General features: G+C 36.5%; 1 protein-coding gene across 3 annotated transcripts in view; it reads right to left on the reverse strand.

Moving 5' to 3' along the window:
• Window positions 1-6,740: 6,740 nt before the first annotated feature.
• Window positions 6,741-21,852, reverse strand: part of ME1 (malic enzyme 1) — a 115,325-nt gene continuing 100,213 nt past the window's right edge. For all 3 annotated transcript variants that reach the window (XM_034408890.3, XM_060689143.2, XM_060689142.2), the window contains 4 exons: window positions 19,455-19,597; window positions 16,953-17,126; window positions 13,254-13,352; window positions 6,741-7,253 (listed from right to left, as the gene is read on the reverse strand). In XM_034408890.3, the coding sequence (XP_034264781.2) occupies window positions 7,086-7,253; window positions 13,254-13,352; window positions 16,953-17,126; window positions 19,455-19,597 (584 nt within the window). In that variant the 3' untranslated portion in view covers window positions 6,741-7,085. The remainder of the gene's footprint in view (window positions 7,254-13,253; window positions 13,353-16,952; window positions 17,127-19,454; window positions 19,598-21,852) is intronic.

A 21,852-nucleotide genomic window follows, 5' to 3' on the forward strand; every position in this document is an offset into this window, starting at 1 on the left:
TCATTCCTATGTTGCGCATTATGAAAGACAGAATCAGTTCAGCATTTTGAGAAGAAACCACTTCATATTGCAGATGTACCTGCTGGAGCTTGCAAGTAGTATTGGGTCACTACAACAGAACATAATCTTTGGACAGCAGTCGGCTTGAGACTCACAGAGTGTCCTGCAATTCCAAAATCTGGTATTCCCCACCTCCCCCTTAGCTTTTTTTTTTTTTTTTACCGTTTTCCATTTAATTCTGCTTCAGCTGTGATACAAAGAAACATTAAAACATGCCTTCTGAGACAGGAATAGCTTGACGGATTTTTAAAAAGGGAGATTGGCATCATGAAGTTCAACCTAACTCCCTCACACTGAGTAGAGCTAGAGTAGGAAAGAATTGCTAGGGATTTCCTTAAAATGCACTAGGATGGGAGGAAAATGTCTTTATTACTGCCTTTTCTATATAAAGCCATAAATGGCATCATCACCATTCAACAACGAACTGTAAAACAGCCAATAGGATTGTCTCATGGTCAAGATTTTTAAACTTTTGAATTCCACTGAAAATTTGGGAGAGGGGGATCTCTTTTTTTTTTTTTATTGCAAAAGTTTTACAATTACATTTTCACCCCTTTTTTCACCCTCCCCACATCCCTCCCCAAACTTCCCATCCTCCCTAACCCTCCCTAACCCCCCCCCCGGACTTCCTTATTATATACTCATAACTAATAACACTAGAGTATAAGCTTGAACCCATCCCTCCTCCTGTATAGTTTTTCCCCTTTCTCTCTTTACATTAAAATATTTCTAATACATTATTCTCAAATAAAAGCTATTTGATACTTTCTAGTTTGATATTTGTTCTGAATATATTCTATCCACCTTTTCCATTCCCATTCATAAGTCTCTTGTGAACAGTCTTTTAAGTATGCTGAAATCTTCGCCATCTCTGCAAAGCTGGCCATCTTCAAAGTCCATTCCTCGATAGTGGGCAAAGCTTCATTCTTCCAATATTTACCTATCAACAATCTTGCTGCTGATATCATATACAATATCAATTTTGTTTCACCCCGTGTAAAACCCTTAACTATACCCAATAAAAACAGTTGTGGAGAAAATTGAATTTTTTTCTTCAAGACATTCTGCATGACCCACCAAATTTTTATCCAAAAAGCCTTAACTTTCCTACAGGTCCACCAGACATGATAATACGTAGCATCTAAACATTCACATCTCCAACATTTTGGCTGAACATTAGGGTACATACATGACAACTTTTTGGGATCTAAGTGCCATCTATAAAACATTTTATAAAAATTTTCTCTCAAGTTTTGCGACTGTAAATTTAACATTCTGAACCCAAATTTTTTCCCAAGTTTCCAACATCACTGGTTCTTCAAAATTCTGTGCCCACTTAATCATACAATCTTTAACTAATTCCGTTTCTGAATCTCTTTCTAGCAAAACATTGTAAAGCCTTTTAATATGCATTGGACCTTTCTCTCTTATATGTCTAACCAATTCTTCTTCATGCAACATAATACCAGTTTTTTGGTCCTCTCTCCATCTCAATTGTAATTGATTATATTGTAACCAAGTTAGATTAATCCCTTCGTCCAACAGCGTCTGCAATGTCTTCAGCTGCCATCTGCCCGCATCTGTAAAAAGAACCTCTTTGTATAAAAACCCCCCGAGTGACATTATATTTGTATTCCACAAAGTATGACCAAGATCCAGCCATAGCGGTATTTTGTAATCCCATTTGAGTCGATGCTTTTTCCAAACTCTCAGCAAAGAGTCTCTAAGTATATGACTTTTAAATACTTTATCAACTTTGTCATCATAAAATAGATAAGCATGCCATCCAAATTCAAGATCAAAACTTTCTGCATTCAATATTCCAGTCTTTTTACTTCCAAACCAATCACTTGTTAAAGTTAGAGCTGCTGCATCATAATATAACTGTAGATTTGGGAGTTTAAGACCTCCTCTTTCTGGAACATCTTGCATAATTTTCAATTTCACTCTCGGCTTCTTCTCGTTCCAGACAAATTTATTCACTCCAGATTGCCAAACTTTCAATTGTTTATCACTTTTAAGCACCGGAATCATTTGAAACAAAAACAGAAATCTTGGCAAAATGTTCATCTTAACTGCTGCTATTCTTCCAAGTAAAGACAGCTGCAGTTTTTTCCAAGTCTCCATATCTTTCTGCACCTCTCGCCACAACACCTCATAATTATTTTGAAACAATTTCATATTTGATTCTGCAACGTGAACTCCAAGATATTTTACCTTAGGTACAATTTCAAAGCCTGCCCTCCTTTCAAGCTCATGTTTACGATCTTGTGTCATATTTTTAACTATCATTTTAGTCTTTTTTGGATTCAGTCTAAAACCTGAAACTCTACCATAGTCTTGTATAATGTCCTTCATCAGGATTGTTGATTCCATTGGTTGTAATAGGGTAACAACCAGATCATCTGCAAATGCCTTTATTCTGTAATCCTCTTGCCTTATCTTTATACCTTTCAAGATTTTAGAGTCCCGTATTGTATTTAGCAAGACTTCCAATGTTAAGATAAATAGAAGTGGGGACAACGGACATCCCTGTCTTGTTCCTTTTTCAATTTTAAACTCTGTTGTCAAACTTCCGTTAATAATAATCTGTGCCTTTTGCTCTTGATAGATTGCTGAAATCGCCTGTATAAATTGATCCCCAAAATCCATCTTTTTTAAAGTCTTTAGTAGAAAATTCCAGTCCACTCTATCAAAGGCCTTCTCTGCATCCAAAAAGACCAGCACTGCAGGGATCTGTTTATTCTTCTCAAGATATTACAATAAATCTATTACTTGCCTTACATTGTCCTTCATGTGTCTGCCCTCGATGAATCCCGCTTGATCCTCATGAATCACCTTTTGGATTACTGGCATCAATCTGTTGGCTAATACTTTCGCATAGATTTTATAATCTGTATTCAAAAGAGATATTGGTCTATAATTCTCTGGTTTTTTAGGACCAACTTGTTCTTTTGGTATCAAAGATATATAAGCAGTTGTCCATGATGGGGGTATTTTACCCCCTTGTTGAATATTGCAGAATAAATCTCTAAGTTGTCCCACCATTTCAGCTTGTAAAGTTTTGTAATACACTGCGGTCAAGCCATCTGTGCCAGGAGCTTTAGCTGTTTTTAACTGTTTAATTGCTGCTATTATCTCCTCCTCTGTTATAAGATAATTCATTCTTTCCTTTTGTTGATCAGTAATTTTTGTAACTCTTTTATCATTTAAATATTTTTCTATAAGTCCATTCTGCACCTCCTCTTTAGCATATAATTTAGTATAATAGTCCACAAAAGCATCTTTAATTAATTTTTGTTGAAAAATTTCTTTCCCTCCGATATCAATACTATCAATAGTCCGTATACTTTGTTTTTTCCTCAATGTGTAAGCCAACCATCTGCCCGGTTTATTAGCGTTACAAAATGTATTATGCTTCGCATATTGTAAGTTTGTTGCAACTTGTTCCGCCATAAGCATTTGGAATTGGTCTTTCAAAAGTTTTATAGCACTTCGTATTCTTTCATCTGCTGGATTTTTAATAAGTAACTGTTCTTTATTCTTTATTTCCGTTTCCAATTCAAATCTTTTCTTTTGTCGGAACAGTCTATGTTTAGAATTCATGTGAATAAGTACCCCTCTCATATAGGCTTTACTTGCGTCCCAAACAATTTCAATTGGGGTACCTTTATTCAAATTAATTTCAAAAAACTCTTTCAAATGCTTTTTAAGTTCTATTATATTTTTTTCATATCTAAACAAGTTCTCATTTAGTCTCCAAGAACGTCTCTCAATCTTATCCATCTCAATTTCTATCCATACAGGGCTATGGTCAGTCAAAGTTCTTGAAAAAATCTTTGTTCTTTTAGTCTTAACAAGTATATCATTAGACAGCAGAATAAAATCAATCCTAGAAAAGGATCTGTGTCTATCAGAAAAGAAAGTGTAGTCCAGTTCTTTTGGATTATGTATTCTCCAAACATCTTTTAATTCCATGTCTTCTTTCATATCAAAAAAAAGTCTGTGGTAGTCTGATTCTAGACTTTGCCAAACTCTTTTTATCTAATTTAGAGTCAATTACTCCATTCCAGTCTCCCATAATTAAAATAGATCTATAATCCCATTGCAATATTTTGGTATGTAACATCTTATAAAAATAGTCCTGTTGTTGATTGGGAGCATAAATTCCAATCAGAAGAATTTGGCCATTTGCTATAAGCAATTCGATTGCTACAAACCTACCATCTGGATCTACTTCTATAACTTTAGCTGTTAGTTTTTTATTTACATAAATAACCACACCATTCTTTTTCTGCGAAGTTGAAGATATAAAATGTGCTCCTAGTTTTGAGTTTATCAAATATTTTTGATCTTGAGTTGTAATATGCGTTTCTTGTAAGCATATTATATCATTATTAAATTGTTTCAAATATGTAAATAGTTTCTTCCTTTTCTGTGCTGAATTCAACCCATTGACATTCCAAGATAAACACTTAAAGGTCATCAGCCTCTTTCTGGAGCACAGAGCAAAATGCTTGAAGATCATCCGAGAGCTTCGATCTCGCTCCTCCCATAGCTCCACTCTCTTGTACAGTACTCTTAACTGCCTTCTTGTCTTGTCTTTCCTGTTGTTGTTGTTGCTTTTGTTTAAGTAGCTTAGATTGAGCTCTAGTTATACGTTGATCTTTAACTTCAGTCAACTGGATCAAAATTGGAGAAGTATCTAACAAGGGCTCACTCAGAAAACCTCCTTCTGCACCTTGCACTACTTCTGATTCCTGCTTGGACTGTTCTTGCAATTGCTTCTCTTCACTCTCTTTAATCTCCAAAACTGTGGATGTACGTGGAGATGGTGTTCTTTCCTTAAGAATAGTGGTATAAAAGTGTTGTGCCTTCTCCACGGTATTCAACCGATATCCTTCTCCCTTATATCTGAAAATTATCCCAGCTGGTGCGTCCCACCGGAAGGGTATCTGTAAATTGTTCAGTTCCTTAACAAGAAAACCAAATTCTTTTCTAGCTTTCAACATTTTAGGAGGTAATTCTTTGAAAATTTCAAGTCGTGACCCCCCCACTTGTACAGAAGTATGAAAAGATTTTTGCAGGATATCATTTCTCATTCCTCTATCTGTAAAATATATGACCACATCTCTAGGCAGTTGTTTTTGTCTGGCCACCCAAGAGTTCACTCTATAGATTTTATCTATTTTGTGAAAAACCACATCAGGATTAACTTGTAGAATCTTGGCCAAGGCTTCAGAACAGACTTGTCGCAAATCCTGTCTTTCCCCCTCTCGAATTCCCCGAAGCCGTATGGCGAATTCCATCGCCCGGAATTGTATCATAACAATCTCATCTTCAATTCTCTGCATTTTATTGTCAACTTCATCAATTTTATAATCATTATCTTTCATCTTGGCATTAACTTCTAATTTAAATTCTTCAACTTTAGAGTCAACTTTCCCAATAAATCCTGCCAGGCCAGACACCACTTCTGATATTTTTTTGGTCACCTTATTTTGGTTCTGTTTCACCATATCTTTCACTTCATTAATTTCCTGCATAAATTCCTGGTGTGATTTTTGAAGTTTATCATCTATCTCCTGTTGAGATTTTAGAAATTTATCATCCAGAGTTTTAGAAATAAATTGTTTTAAATCTCCCACATCAAATTCTTTTTTCTGGGTCTGTAACTGCTGTGCAGAGGGAAACTGCGTTTCATGTTTATGTGTGGGGGATCCCCCCCCCGTTGCCTTCCCTTCCTGCTTCTTTGAAGCCATCCTGCCACGTAGTCTAGTTTTTCTAAAAAGGGAAGTTCCTTTTCCTTTCCCTCCTGCACAAAGACTTCTAAAAAAATCCCCCAGATTTAATCAGTTAGAAACTGAAATAGAGCAAAGTCCAATATTAGAAAGGGAGAGATTTTCCACTGCTTCTCTTATAGCAAGCAAGGCAACTTTGCAACAACTTGGAAGCTTGTAACACAGAGTGACTTCACCAATCCACATTCATTAGCTCGTTAACTTTCACTTTAAGACTGAGCGCCATGTTTTTTTGCAAACACTTTCACACGCTCAAATTTGTCTCAGTTTAAAAAGTCAATAAAACGCTGATACTTGCATTTCCAATTTTCAGGTTCAGATAGGTTTGCTGTTTATTAGAGCTGGTTCCTTTCAAATTGCGTTTCCTGCTGCCGGCTTGTTTTGCGCAAGCAAAATCGTCCCACGTCGCCCGGAGTTTCCGCAGGTTGGGAGGGAGCCACACCCGTTTTCTCCCCAGAAACAGTTCCCTGGGGGACAACGGGGGCTCAACCTGTGCCCTGCGAACTCTGCTTCTTCAATCCTCAGGATTTGGAAGCTTTCAAGCCGCTTCTAGATAGCGAAGCGGCTCTACGGGCGGCGGGGCTGGCGGAGCTCCAAAAAGCGCCGCCGTCGCCGAAAGCGAAGAAACCGGAAGTCCCGGGAGAGGGGAATCTCGATGCAAAAGTCATCAGTGGCAGAAAAGGTTCGCCAAATGACAGTTCTCACTGATCTACAAGCTACAACCACAGATCAAGTAGGCCTAGAGTAGTCTTCTGGAATTGAGAGGGCACCATTAAACATACGTGAAAATCTTCCAGAAAGGTACACTAACAGAGAAGTTGGCAAAGGAAGGAAGACCATGCTTTAAATAATCATATTGATACATGCTTTATCACAGTATTGGTTCATCTGAATTTAATAGCAAAACTAGTAAACAGAACCACCATTTTGTACAGATACTTAATGAAGAATAACCTTTTACTGAACGTTCCTCCTGCCGTAAGCGTTGCCTGGCAGGAATCTAGGAGATACTCTTCCAAAGAACAAGGAAATTATTATACCCAAATTATTTTCATTTGCTTATATGTTTAGATTGTAGCTTAAAGTGAAAGAACATTAACATTTGTAACCCCAAACCCACAGATTTAAAACACAGTGCTGCTAAAAACTGAGTTCTGAGTTAACAAAAGACGGAAATCAACTCATTTCTGGAGTGCTCCATTGTTACAGTGTTGTGTTCTCTGCTTAAACTTTTCTTGTCTGTATTTTCATTGCTTTTTCGGGCCAAATATAAGAGTCTGTCAGAAAGCTTTCATAGTCAGTGTTGTACATCTGGGAGCGGATGAATGCTTCCTTGTCTTCGGGTTCAGGATAGAAAGTTGCTGTCTTGTTTTTGTAGGCTAGCTCTGCAATCTAGGAGAACGAGACAAGTCCTTCATTGTTAGAATTCATAGTGGCCTGAGCAGCAGCATGATATTCAATGGGGAAAATTCAAAATTTAATAACCAGGTATCAGATTGCCATCGTACAGCGAGCAATAAATCTGTGTTGTGTCCAAGAAAAGATAAAACATTCCTGGGCATCATACCCTTTGAAAAGAAGTGTTACAAGCTGTAGCAATCATAATCTGTTAATTCACATCAACTTCATTTCAACTGGGAGTGAAAAAGTTCCAAAAAGATTCCACACCCATTTGCACTCTTGATTGAGGTGACCCAGAAAGTACAGATAAATCCCCAAAATGACCTCAATGGCTCTCAAAGAAATGGCTAATGACCAAATGACTACAAAGAAATAGGATCCTTCCATGCTTTCCCCCCCTCCCCGCCATCCTGCCAGTACTAATCCTTCCATTCCCCCCCCCCCACACACACACACTTTCCTACCAGAACTGATAAAGCTTCTTGGATGAGAAGCGAAACATCTTCAAAGAAAAAGCATTTCTTCCTCAAAAAAAAAAAAAACATACTCCAGTTGTTTTTGAAAAAAAAGAAAGCACCTTTCATTCAGATGGGAGCATTTCATATTAAAGTACTCAAATTAGAGAGAGATCTTAGATTCATTGCAATAAAGGGCCAACTCACCAAGCGCATTCAGCTCTTTACGACATAAATATGTAATAATTGGCAATGTACTTAATCCTGTCATCCTGTTTTTCTCAGATATTGTTTCCATTCTAATGCCCAAACAATATTTACAGGACTGCCATTTAAGTGATCTTACAGTGTAAACTTCACTGCATTCGATGCATGTAGATTATTGTAACCTTACAGTTAATATTTCAAATAGACTGTATGTTTAATTTTCTGGATCTTCCATCAGTTATCCTAGTTCAGTGATGGCTAACCTTTTTGCCATCACGTGCCAGGAGAGGGGGGGACCGGGGGAAGGGTCACGCATGCACGTGCCCACGTGCATGCGCACGCAACCCCACCCACCCCCGCTCCTGGCACATGATGGCTTGGTAGGCCCATTTTTCTTTCTTACCTGATTCCAGATCCTTTCTATGCATCTGGGAAGGTTGAAAACAGCCTTTCCCACTTCCTTGGAGGCCCTACGGAGGCTGAAAGGGCCCATTTCCCAACTCTTGGTGGGACAGGAAGTGATGTTTTTTGCTGTCCCCAGCCTCCAGAACCTCTCTAGGAGTCTCTAGGAGCCTCTCTAGGAGTCTCTGGAGGCTGGGGACAGGAAAAAAAATCACTTCATGTCCCACCGGGAGTCGGGAAATGGGCCCTTTCAGCCTCCGTAGGGCCTCCGAGGGAGTGGGAAAGGCTGTTTTCGCCCTTCCCAGATCCATAGAAAGGATCTGGAGCCAGGTAAGAAAGAAAAACGGGCCTTCCCCACCCCACACCAGGCCCTCCAGAGGCAGGAAACAGCCTGTTTCCCTACTTCTGGTAGGCCCAGAAGGCCCGAAAATCAGCTGTCCGGTGTGCACATGCGCCCCAGAGCTGAGCTGGCGTGCCCACTAATATGGCTACACGTGCCACAGGTTCGCCATCACGGTCCTAGTTGACAATTAAGACCCTCTGCAAACTGTCCAGTGTTAAAGCAAAGTTGGTTATTGAAAGGATTCTAATTTTGGCTCTTAGGGAACTATGTATGTATGTTTGTATGTATGCATGTATGCATGTATTTATGTATATATATGTCGATACAATTCAAATACAGAACAGATAGTCCTCATTAAATGACCACAACTGGGGCCAGCAATCATTAAGCAAAGGTTGCGATTGAAATTGTGACTGTTGTTATGATCAGCTTTCCTTTGCTTTACAAACCTGAAAAGGTCATAAATGTGAGGATGGCCATAAAGTTATTTTTTCAGTCTAACTGGTGTTAAATGAGACAGTCACTAAATGAGGCTACTTGTATTATGTCTATGGAGATTCTCAGTCATCCAGGTCATGGTTGTCCCAAAGGTGCTTTTTCAAGAGACAACTGGTCTTTCTGGCTTTTCTTTGAAGACGTTTCGCTTCTCATCCAAGAAGTTTCTTTAGCTCTTGAGCTAAGAAGCTTCTTGGATGAGAAGCAAAACGTCTTCAAAGAAAAATCAGAAAGACGAGTTGCCTCTTGAAAAAGCATCTTTGGAACTACTTGTATTATGTTTATATAAAAGTCTTTGGACTTCTCCACTTGCATCCTAAGTTCTATAAAACACTGCCTTAGGAATGACAGGACAGAATGCATTTGCAAAATTATTCTGGAAAGTCTTAGAAATTCAATGTATTTCATTTAAATGAATTTAGAGAGATCTGATAAATAAAATTCCATAGTAAAAACTTTAGCCCTATTAACCCTGCAGACTCAAATAACCAAATTTTATTGTTTTTTTGTTGTGTTTTTCACAATAACTAAATACAGATATGAATTTTGGGAAGAACAACAAATATATTGAATTAGATGTACAGATGGAGATTTTAAACTATCACTTCCCATTTTTAATTCAGTTCTTCACAAGGTAGCAATCACATTCAGTTCAAAATATTTTTGAAATATTGTGGGGATGAAGTTCAATGTTAGAATTTCAAATATGTTGTTATTTCCTGTTTCATGTCAGATGATATATTGGTGAAATATAATCACACCATCGATTGTATTCTATTTTAATATTAATATTAAGAATGAAATAATATTTTGTATTATATAATACACTGTATTGTACCATTTTTCTCACTGCTTAAAAATATAGTAAACTAAGTTTGCCATACAAAAAAAATGCAAGATTTCAAACAAATTCTTTGACAATAAATTTGCTTTAAATATTAAAAATGTCTGCATTGTCAACTTGAAGAGGATTAAATATGACAAGCAGCTTTAAAATTATTACCAGATGTGCCTGAGAGAAGCAATTCCTTACTGATAACAACAAAGCAAGAATAAAAGAATTGGCAGGCTTGTAGAAAATGAAAAATGGAGCCCAAAGAGCGAAAAAGTAAGTCAAACTACACCAAAAGCCAAAGATTTGTGGCTGAATCTCCATTTGTTTATGTTCCAACTGAATTACATCTGTACTGCATTTTACTGACCCCTTCACTGTTATTTGTCCTGTTGGATAAACTTGCATGCCTTTGTAATACTGATGTTAGAAAGTGTGACTAGGGAAAGTCAGTTTGAATTCACTTGGGACTTCATTGACTGGATGGTCATCCACAGCCATGGAAGTTTTTTCTAAGAAAAAAAGGGTGGTAGAGAATATACATCCTACCAGAGATCCTCAAAGGAAGGGAAAGGAGAAGAAGAGGGACAAGGCAAGGCTAGGCTAACACCCACTTTTTCTGAAGTGGATGTTACAAGCCAGATTTAGACCAATCTTAAAAAGCTGCAGAAGAGAATGGATTCACATCAAAGTAGTTTCAACAGGGACTATGTCAAACAATGGTACAATGTAGGTTTGGTTTGCTACGATTATTTGATTAAAATTATTTATTGTATACATTTTGTTACTGAAACTTCTTTTTGAATCACAGCATAATGAGCTATGAGAATAACCTTGAGGAACAAAAAGAAGAGTCACCATCAAGACAAGATCAGATAAGAAAAATTGGAGTCCAGGACTTCCGGTTTGGCGTCGTGGCGATGCAGTCGGGGAAATAGCGGGCTCCGATGAGTCCCGGGAAAAACCCGACTGACGAACCACTGCCGATGGGTCTACGGACCAAACCTGTCCTGCAGGGATGGGGGAAGAAGAGGGGCGCCTCGGATGGCCGAGAGGAATAGGCAAGTTCCTTGGAGGCCAGAGGGAATCCTCTGAGTTGGTGGCGGGGGGTGGCAGCCATGGCGGCTGCCAAGAAGCCGTGACAAGCCGGGAAAACAATTGTGCAGGAGGAAAGAAGAAAGAACGAGATACTTCAAAGCCGGGTGAATGACACCAACCCTGGCGGGAAGCAACACTTAAGTATGGACTTTTACTAATAAGACCCCCAGCTTTAATTAGCGGCTGTAAGTTTGTGGGGCATGAAGATCTACAAAGTAATAAGAGGAAACAAAGACCCATTAAGAAATTTGCCTTACTACAGGCTGACTTGGTAGAATTGATTATTAATATACTAGAAATTTGGGTTTCTCTTTAAATTGGAATTGATTTGAGCCTTGGGGAAAAAAGAAAAAGAGAAAAAGGAAAAAGCGATAATTATGGACTTAACACCTTTAAAAGTTAAAAGAAGAGAGATAAACAGATGGTTACATAATGGATACAAAATGGAGATTGCTGTGACTAAGCGAAAGTGTGGATTGTGCAGACTCGCCTTCTGTTTGAAAAAGAAATATTTTAACTTACTATTTGGTTTGGATCTTTGAAAATAACTATGGATTTTTGGATTTTGGAGATTTCTATTCTGTCTGTGGGATTTGATAAAGAAAGAAGAAATATAATGGAACTATTAAAATTGAAACTAATTGGCGCAGGAACAAAAGGTGTGGCGCAGGAACAAAAGAAGGGAAGCTGATGGACTTTATATGGAACAGATGTTACAAAAGAATTAAAGTGATTTATAGAGTTTCAAACATGGAAATACGGATTTTGAAGTGGAATGCTTATGGACAGATAGGGACATGAAGAAATAAAATAGATAAAATTAAAATGTGATGTTTAAATAGTCAAATGTTTAAATGACTTTAAATATTAACAGGAGGTGCTTATAGAATAATAAAGATGGAAAATAACAGAAGGTAATTAAAATAGAAAATTGATGCAAAGGTGGTAAAAATGAGATTTTTATAAAAATACAAGAGTATATATTAATATGAGAAAAACCTAAGAAAACCTATTAGATTATAAGAGAACAAGAAGAGAATATGCCTGATATGTTTTAATCTTAAATTGTAAACAAAGTTGAGAATGGTATATATGATTAAATCTGAATGATTAATGTATTATTGGATGATAAAACAAGATATACAATTGTGACTGAATTTAATGTATGCTAGAAATATTAAGAAATATGTTGGGAGTTATCCTGGAAGAGTATGCTATAAAATATGCTGGATATCAGCTAAACAAAAGTTGGAGAGGTGGAGAATATGCTGGAAATCAGCCCAAATAAAATATGCTGGAAATCAGCCAAACAACAGTTGGAGGTATGGAGGAGAATATGCTGGAAATCAGCCAAAACAAAACATGCTAGAAATCAGCCAAACAATAGTTGGAGGTATGGAGGAGAATATGGAAAATTAAGTGTAATTGTTAAAGTTTAAGATTTAAAGATTCGTTGAAATGGATCTAGAGATTAAGGAATACAGATAAAATTTTGATTTATAAATTGAAATAAAAATAGAGTTGTACATATTTGGGAAATAAGATTTGTGATGATAAAATGTAAGGTAAACACTTAGATCAAGATGTTAGAATATTTTTAAAATTTGTGTTTTTGATTTTTATGTTAAAAGATGCAAGGGAGGGAATTAAGCTAGATAGAATTTTGATTGGTAATTGGAAATAATGAGTAGAGTTTATTTGAAAATTAAGGTTTTGATGATACAATAGATTGGTTTAGAATAAGATGTTAGAATTTGTGTTAAAAATTTGAGTTTTGATTTTGAATTTTAAAAGATGTAATGAAAAAATTGGGATTAGAGCTTGTTAAAGGAATGTAAACAATTGTACCTATCTATGACCAGATCAAGACCTCGTTCTTAAAAAATATATTTTATGTTTATGTTTGGAAAAAACAATAAAAAAATATATTTTTTTTTAAAAAAAGAAAAATTGGAGTCCAAAGCAGGAATATAATTTGAGAAAGCATCTCAGGCTTGACCCTCCCTAGTATTCTTGAACATAAAAGCAGAGAGAGGAAAGGTACAGTCATACCTGCAAGTTTCTGTTACCATAACCTTATAATAAAAGTAATTAGAATTCATAACCTTATCTTGAAGGGCTGACACATAATATGATTAGTCAGTAAAGAATGAACTTACTTTCACCGCAATTTTAAGAGAGACGTCTTGAATTGCAGCTAAAGGTGGATATAAACGGCCTTCATCTAAATGCTTCTTTGATACCTGTTGACATATAACCTAGGAAGAAAAAGTGTATACATATATATATATATATATTAGATGCATGTATTGCTGATACCTTTGTTTAAAGAAGAAAAAGTTGCCTTAAATTTAAAAAAAATCAGGAATGAACATATATAGGAGTTTTAAATGACAGTAGCTTCATCTCTGATACCTGCCGGTTTGCCTACATTTTTCTGATCCAATGCTCTGATCCTTTTTTTTTATATATATATTATCATTACATTACATTACATTACATTACATTACATTACATTACATTACATTACATTACATTACATTACATTAATTTTACAACTGCTTCTACAGGTGTTTCCTACCAACACCCAGAATATACTAACATATCATGGAAATAACTTTATTATTATTTATTTTATTTTATTAATTAAATTTCTATACCGCCCTTCTCCAAATAGGACTCAGGGCGGTGCACAGCCAAAGTAAAAACAGAGCATACAAAATTTTAAAAAAACAGTATTAAAATAATTAAATATTTTGGCCGTAAATTAAAACAACCCAATTTAAAATCAATTTAAAATTTAGCTCAAGCCAGCCCAGCTATGAAGACCAATTATTCAAATATCATCTTAAAGAGCTTTATTCTTTTTTTCTTTTCATACAGATATACACTGTAGTCCAGAATTCAATGTAGAGCAAGGAAAGCAGAATTCAAGCAACTTTAGCTCTTTTTAAGCTCTCAAAAATCCCTCTTTCTTTTTATCAACTGCATACAATTGTCAGACCTAACAAATAATTTCAGGCATGTAGAAAAGGCTAGGGGAAAAAAAGAAGATATCCTTGACTTTGAAAACAAACTCTCCAATTTGAACCTGACTCCCGGTGGCTTTAACTTCATGTTCATGTAATATTCTTGGCATAATACAGACGTGATTTGCCATTGCCTTTTAGGATGCTGTTTTATCAGTTTAGCTTGGGGGGGGGGTGTCTCCTAAATTGACCACTTTAAGAAGTGTGAACTTTAAGAAGTTAGGAGACCCCCTGAGTTAGTCTGTGTGGTATTTATATAGTGCCTATTTTATGTGGCTTTTTAGATGTTGATGGCTAGCTAGGAAGTCGTTGGCTGTTTGCTTGTACTGCCAAGCCCTCCCCTCCTAAGTACTTGATAAGCTGATGGTAAATCGGCACTCCTGTTGACTGAGGAGGGGCCTGTTTCCAAGGCTTTAATCACTTCTCTGGCTGTTTTTGTGCCTGCTCGTCCAACAATCTTACTAGCTGCAAAATTGAATCTATGTCCTTGTTCATTTGTTCTTCCCCAGCTACGGACCCCAAAGAACGCAGCACACACAAAGTCTGTACAAACCTTAGTTTACTAAATTAAATCAGTCTTTTTCAAACAAAGGCTGTTAATTAACTTTCTTAACAGCCTACAAGAATCCAAAGAATAAATAATCGTAATCTTACTATGGTTGGCCCAGAAGCAATTTGCAGGAAACTGATTAAGAGAAGTAAGATCCAGACGCAAAGGAGAGTGAACGAAGTTGTTCCCTGCAAATTGCCTCAGTCGTCATCCTTCCTTAAATAGGCTAAGGGAGTAGCCAATTAGCCCCAAGCCTTACTCTCGAGGAGACCTCCTCCTGCTTTTTGGCAGCTCTGCGCGCCCGTGCATCGAGAAGAGGCTCCTCCTCTTCTTCCTCTTCACTTATGGGAGCTTCTGAAGGCCCTGGCTGAATCCCCGCCTCTGGCACCACATCTTCTCCAGCCTCATTGTCTGATTCGAGTGCCAGGTGCACAGGCTGCTGGCGCAGCACCACACCAGCCTCCTCACTGTCGGAATCAGCTACTAGCTGTACAAGCCACTGACAGGCCACAACATCATTGCACTGTGAGGCTACCAATGAGTTTGGGTCTCCTCATCTGACCACACATTTGTGTTCTTGCAATCTGGTGGTTAACTTCATCCTTATCTGTCCTACATAAGGCACAGAGGCAATCCATGCAGGGAATCCAACAGATTACACCGGAAGTGTCTCCCATCTCAAAGCGATCTTTACAATGCATAACCTGTCCTCATATGGTAGCCTCTGGGCAGTGTGCAATGCCCACTTGCAGATCTTGGAAGCTGCGTTCTACAGCTTCCGAAATGTTCTTGATATACGGCATGTACTAGCCCATAAAAATTTAATTTATTTTCTCTTACAGTGTACAAAAATTACTATCTTTTCTTTAAATCTAAAAGCTGGAAAGTGTTGAATAAATGTTATCAAAAATAATATTTTTATATTTTGGAATCCACAAGGGGGAGCTGAAGTTGTTAAGAAAAAGCAGCACAACTTTATATTGGATGCAGCTAAGTAAGTTTTCTTTAAGCAGATCCAAGTTTTTTTAAACCAGGCGGCCTTGCAATTTAGGCAGAGTTACAATAATATTTCATTAGCTTAAAGTGCTCAAACATAATTCTGCTTGGTGAGGCACAGAAGAATGATGCTTGTCATCAAATGAAACTGCCTATAATTAGGCATTATAGCCTTCTGGACTTATGTGTTTCATTTCCAAACTCTACTTTATTTGGCATGAAAATAAGAACACCTGAAAACAAGACTCGTATCTTACAATGACTAGAGTGTTTCTTTTATCAACTTTAACTGGAGAGCTTTAACAATTTATAAAATTTATAATTCTATACAGGGGGTGATGGCTCATTGGTTAAAGACACTGAGATTGTTAGCTGGAAAGTTGACAGACTGGGTTCAAGACCCAAGCGCTGTGTGATGGGATGAGACCTTGCCCCAGCTCCTGCTCACCTACCAGTTCGAGTAGATGAATAGGTACCACTTTGGTGGGAAGGTAATAGCATTCCATGTACCTCAGCATACAGTCATGCTGGCCACGAAAGTGTCTTTGGACTATGCTGGCTCCCTCAGCTAAGAAACGGAGATGAGCATTGCCCCCTAGGGTCAGATATGACTCACAAGGGGAAACCTTTACCTTTATAATACTATACAATACAGGAACCCTAGATTATTGTTCATATTTTCCATAGACCCTGTACAAGTATCCCCATAGACTTCTCCACTGACAACCTAATCAAGAAATAAATGTATTCACATTTCTTAGTTACAAATAGAAACAAGCAAAATAAGAACCACTTTTCAAACTTATTTTAACGATGCAATCTCTATGATTTTATAGTAGTATTAATCAAAAAGAACCACGGGCAAGGAAGAAACCAGAAAAATGTTTGCAATACGTATTTGCCCGAAGTGATGTTTTCTACTAGGAAACCTTTGCCATTGGACTGCATTTTATACCATATTGTTGTAAATGAACAAGATCATGTGTGACTGCAACTTGCAATTTCACTTTTGCTTTCTCCATTAATTCTACTTGTTGGAAACCGGTTATGAAGCTCACAAATGGTGATCACGTGACCATAGGACACTGCGACAGTTGCAAAGGTATGCCAGTTGCGAAGCATCCGAATGGTGAACCTGTGACCATGGGACACGGCAGCAGCCTTAAATGAAAAGCTTTTTTTTCAACTGTCATAACTTAGAAAGGTCACCAAACAAGGAAGTTGGTAAGGGGCGGTGGAGGCAACCTGCATTCCCATTTATATATACAAAAAATAATTAATACCTCTGCAGTAAGGAGAAAAATGTCATTACTTATGTTTCTCACTCCACATGAAACAACGCCTAGGGCAATTCCGGGAAATACATAGGCATTGTTCCCCTGTCCAGGATAAAACGTGCGTCCGTCTGGAAGAGTGACTGGATCAAAAGGACTTCCACTTGCAAAAATGCATCGTCCCTGAACAGAAACAAAAATAATATTGCAAAGCGTAATTTAATGGGAAAGGATGGGCATACATTGAAATGTTCGTGTAGATAACAGTGCTTTTATAAAGTGATTATATTAGAAACTACAGGAAGAGCAAAAGACCTATTATTTGATGTTATATATCTATAACATCTATGTGGTTTCTTCTGGATATTTTGGCAAGTTTCAGATTAGTTTGAAACCTTTCTATAATTTTACTATAATGTCCACATCTGTCTAACTGTAGATAACAAGAATGAGTTTTCTATGTTTCATAGTTTTTAATTCTTTCTCCTATAAAAAAACATCTGGGAGAACTTTTCCAAGTTCTCTTCATCCACAATCAACTGTGGCTGAATGTTATGATCATTCGGTCTATGCATATGTGTACGTATGTTGAAGGTGTCTATATCACAGAAAGTCTACGTGACAAGCTTCTGGTGAAATTTTATCTTCTACACAATTCTTTTGAATCTTATCATCTCAGTTTGAGATGATGACCTTTCTAAAGTTGTTCTTGTTCATAACTATTGTTACAAACGGTGCAAAAATGAAACACAAGTCCAGAAAATCTATTTAAGTAATTTGCTGCACAGTTACCTGAGAAGAACAGGTCAATATTTCATTTGGTGAATGTAATACTGCTCACCTTGGAACAAGCCCAGAATCTTAACTTAAATTTTATAATATGGTTTATAATATAGGTTTATTGAGAAATTCCACTAAGATCAATTATTTCTATGTGAATGAGCATAAAATTGTCATCTCCATTTTTAAAAAAGGAGACTTGCTCAAAGTTTTACATGCTTAAAGCTTGTTTTACATGTTTTAATGGAAGAGTAATAATTTTGATGCATCTTTAGGTCTTCCGGTCATGAGATGGAACCATATTCCATCTGCTTTAAAAAATATTTGCATTACTCCTCCATTCCTGTATTGCATCCTTATGCTTACTTTTCAATAAGCAAAAAGGACATGCTGCATTTTGTATGTATTTACACATATATATAGGGACGCGGTGGCTCCCTATATATATGTGTAAGCTAAGACACTGAGCTTGTCGATCAAAAGGTCAGCAGTTCAGCGGTTAGAATCCCTAGTGCCGCATAACGGAGTGAGCTCCTGTTACTTGTCCCAGCTTCTGCCAACCTAGCAGTTCAAAAGCACATAAAAATGCAAGTAGAAAAATAGGGACCACCTTTGGTGGGAAAGTAACAATGTTCTGTGCGCCTTTGGCATTTAGTCATGCCGGCCACATGACATCTTCGGATAGCGCTGGCTCTTCGGCTTTGAAACAGAGATGAGCACTGCCCCCTAGAGTCGAGAACGACTAGCACATATCTGTGAGGGGAACCTTTACCTTTACCTTACACATATATATAGCTAGTCCTCAACTTACACTCATTTTCTCCATCTTTCCAGTATCATCCCTTCCCTCAGCCACCACCAACGTCTCAAAGTAGCATGGTAGGTACTTTGATAGCTACATAGCTCTGGCTACCTAACCCCCATCTTCTCAGTAGAGTCACTCCATCTCTCAGTCACTGAGAATGTTCTAGAAGTCCTCCCACCCCTGGCCTTCCCCTAAGCCTTCCAAGCCTTCCTGCAGCCCTGCTCTCAATCCTCTAACGTCACATATTCTACCAGCCTAGTTTACTCCTCCAACTAACACCTCGCCAGTAATTTTCCTCTTCTCCTCCTAGTTATCATCAATTTCCAAGTGAAGCACATCTCATTCTGCTCAAACATTTGTTTCCTTTCCTGCACAGGCAAATGCATTTTGGTTCACGTATGTTTCATCCAAACAGCTGTTCTGAACACCAAAATGCTTTCTGAATACTTGGTAAAATGTAACTAATTACTTCCATTTAATCCCTAGTAAAATGTAACTAATTACTTCCATTTTTTTTTTACATATCAGCTATCCTTATGTTACAAATCTGAACTCGTTACTTTACAGTGAAAGGCAATTGTTGTAGTACAGCGATTTTGAGGAGCTTTGCAGCGTGCCAGACTGCAATTTATGCATGTCGCTTAATGATTAAAATGGTTGCAACTTTTTATTTCTCTCTCCAGTGACAGATATTAGGGAAGAAATACATTCTACTAGTTCCTGAATATATATGAAATCCTCTATTAATTGAAATGTTGGCCATATGGTCTTATGGAGAAATATTGCTAAAACACCCACAAATAAGTCTGAAAACTGCCAAAATAAATACACACAGAGAGACAATTGTATGAATATATACACTAATAATGTGCCAACAAAAAGTATAATCAATTTAAATATAATTCTTCCCTACCCCACCCCAGTACCTCAGTTAAGTAATAGCAATCTTCAGCAGAGCATTCTGCTTTGCTAGTTGGGTTACTGAGTGCAAAAATTATTGGCCGTTTGTTGAAGGAAGCCATATTCTTGATAATATTTTTTGTAAATGCACCAGCAATTGCAGCAACTCCTATGTCAGGCAGAGATATAACAGAACGTTACGGAATGAACAATATTTATCCATCACTCACAAAGAATATTCTGCAGATGTATTGAAAAACAATTTCATTTAATTATATTTCTGCTCCATTACTTAAAAAAGATAAAAATGACAAGACAGACAGAAGTGCTATTTTAAATTAGTTACATTACTACATATACTGTAGCATCATTACCATCTTCACCCTCACCACAATATGTTTATATTGAGACTGGAAAATAAATGATATAGATTAGGTGTTACCATAGTGCAGTGTTTCTCAATGTTAGCAACTTTAGGATATGTGGACTTAAACTCCCAGAATTACTGAATTACTGGCTGTTAAATAAATGAGGCAACTTTGATATAGGCATTTTTTTAGCACCACTATGTTTTCTGTAACCAGAAATGTTTTTGTGAGATTATAAAATTTAAAATAGTATGCCAGTTTACTCTTGAACAAATGTCATAGCCCTCTAGTGAAAGGCAGGCTCCATAATTGCCCAATGCATTGCATTTCTTTATTTTCACTAAGATGTTTCACTGAATATAGTAATAAAATCCTCCCATTGAGAAGTATAGAAATTCTTAAAAGGGGAATTTTTTTTCCTAACAAAAAGCACATTTTTTTTCTCTCATGAATAAAGTATTCTGAAATATTCCTGACATTATTGGAAGTATTTTCATTGGAACATTGACTCTTACACTACTTTGTGCTATACCTTTTTCATTTCAAGTAAACTGATGCAAGAAAAGTTTCTAATGGGTCATGTTGAGAGCAAACTTCAGAATCGGAAACGGTTACAATTTTGGCCATTCTCAGATGAGATTTTAATGAGCTATGCACTTGTTTCATTAGGAAAATTTCATGAACAATCCAGATAACTTCGCTATTTAATCTCAATTGCTGTTTGTTTGTTTTTTAAAGACATCCAGCATTTTTTCCTTCTCTTTTAATGGAAATAAAAGACAAACTTGAAATCAAATTTCAAATATCTGATGAGATTGCTCTTCTATAACTATTCTGATACTTTGATAACTTCCTTCGTCCTACATTTTTACCTTTTGGAATTACCTTGAAGAAACATTTTCCAATGCACATAGAGATATTTTTATCAATCTGCTTTATAAATATATTTTAATATGTTTACATAAGAAACATGATTCAGAGAAGAAGCAAATGACAACTTTCAACTGAACAATTATCCAAACTCTTACTCTCCAAGAACAATCCCTTTACTCTTATCTATTGAAGTTGCCTCATGAGTCCAATTATTAAATGTGTTGTTAATGTGTTGTTGAATATGAAATCTGTTCATTGCTATAAAATAATAATAAGGTATTTTGAAATTTGGACTTCATTTTTCAAAACAATATGTTTTAAAAGGTTTCTTAAATCAATTCATGAAATATTTGCATATATCTATCCTAAGATATTAAAAAATAAAAAATAAAAGGAAGAGAGTTTGAGATAGATGAACATATACGTAGGAGGCCAAACATATTTCATCAGAATCTTGGTTTCTTTGCATAAAATCTTAATTGGACAACTGTATCAATGCTCAAACAAAATGAAAAAAGAATAACAGCATTTTTAAAAAGTTCACATCAGGACATTGCCTTTGACAAAAATTAAATAAAGGTGCAATGAATTTACTGTAATAAACAAATACTACAGACCCAAAGAACTTTGTAGCCTTAGCTAAAGTATCACCAGCTTGAACATGTAATCATGTTTTATTCTTTTTTTCCCTTGCTCTGACAACTTAGAACTCTTACAGAAACTGAAGTTCAAAGCTCCCCATAATTTTAAACTGATCTTACCAAAAGTTATTGTCTTACTTTTTTTTACTATTTAATGTGAAGTTTGTTTTTAAAAAGCAAACAGTACAATGACAATCATTCCTAGTCATAGCAAAATAAATTAGAAAACAATCTCACTGATGCTTTATGGCTAGATTTGTTAAAACACTGTTTGTTCTTGCTCCAACAATAACAATACTCTTTTTCCTGAGTAGTGTCTAATAATATACCATACATGGCTGTCGCTGAGATTGGAGTTAATGAAAATCTTGGAGAAACATGAGCTAACTTATTTATTCCCAATTCTTCAAGCAAAGATTTTAAACAATTAATCATATGATGTTTGACCAATTTTTTCTTGCTTATGGAGCACTGTTAGGTTAATACAACATCCAAATAAATATATCCTTTTCATATTCAACACTGAGCATTATATAGCATGG

Source organism: Pantherophis guttatus, chromosome 1 (assembly GCF_059756535.1).
Source record: "Pantherophis guttatus breed Tessera chromosome 1, ASM5975653v1, whole genome shotgun sequence".
Classification (NCBI taxonomy): domain Eukaryota; kingdom Metazoa; phylum Chordata; class Lepidosauria; order Squamata; family Colubridae; genus Pantherophis; species Pantherophis guttatus.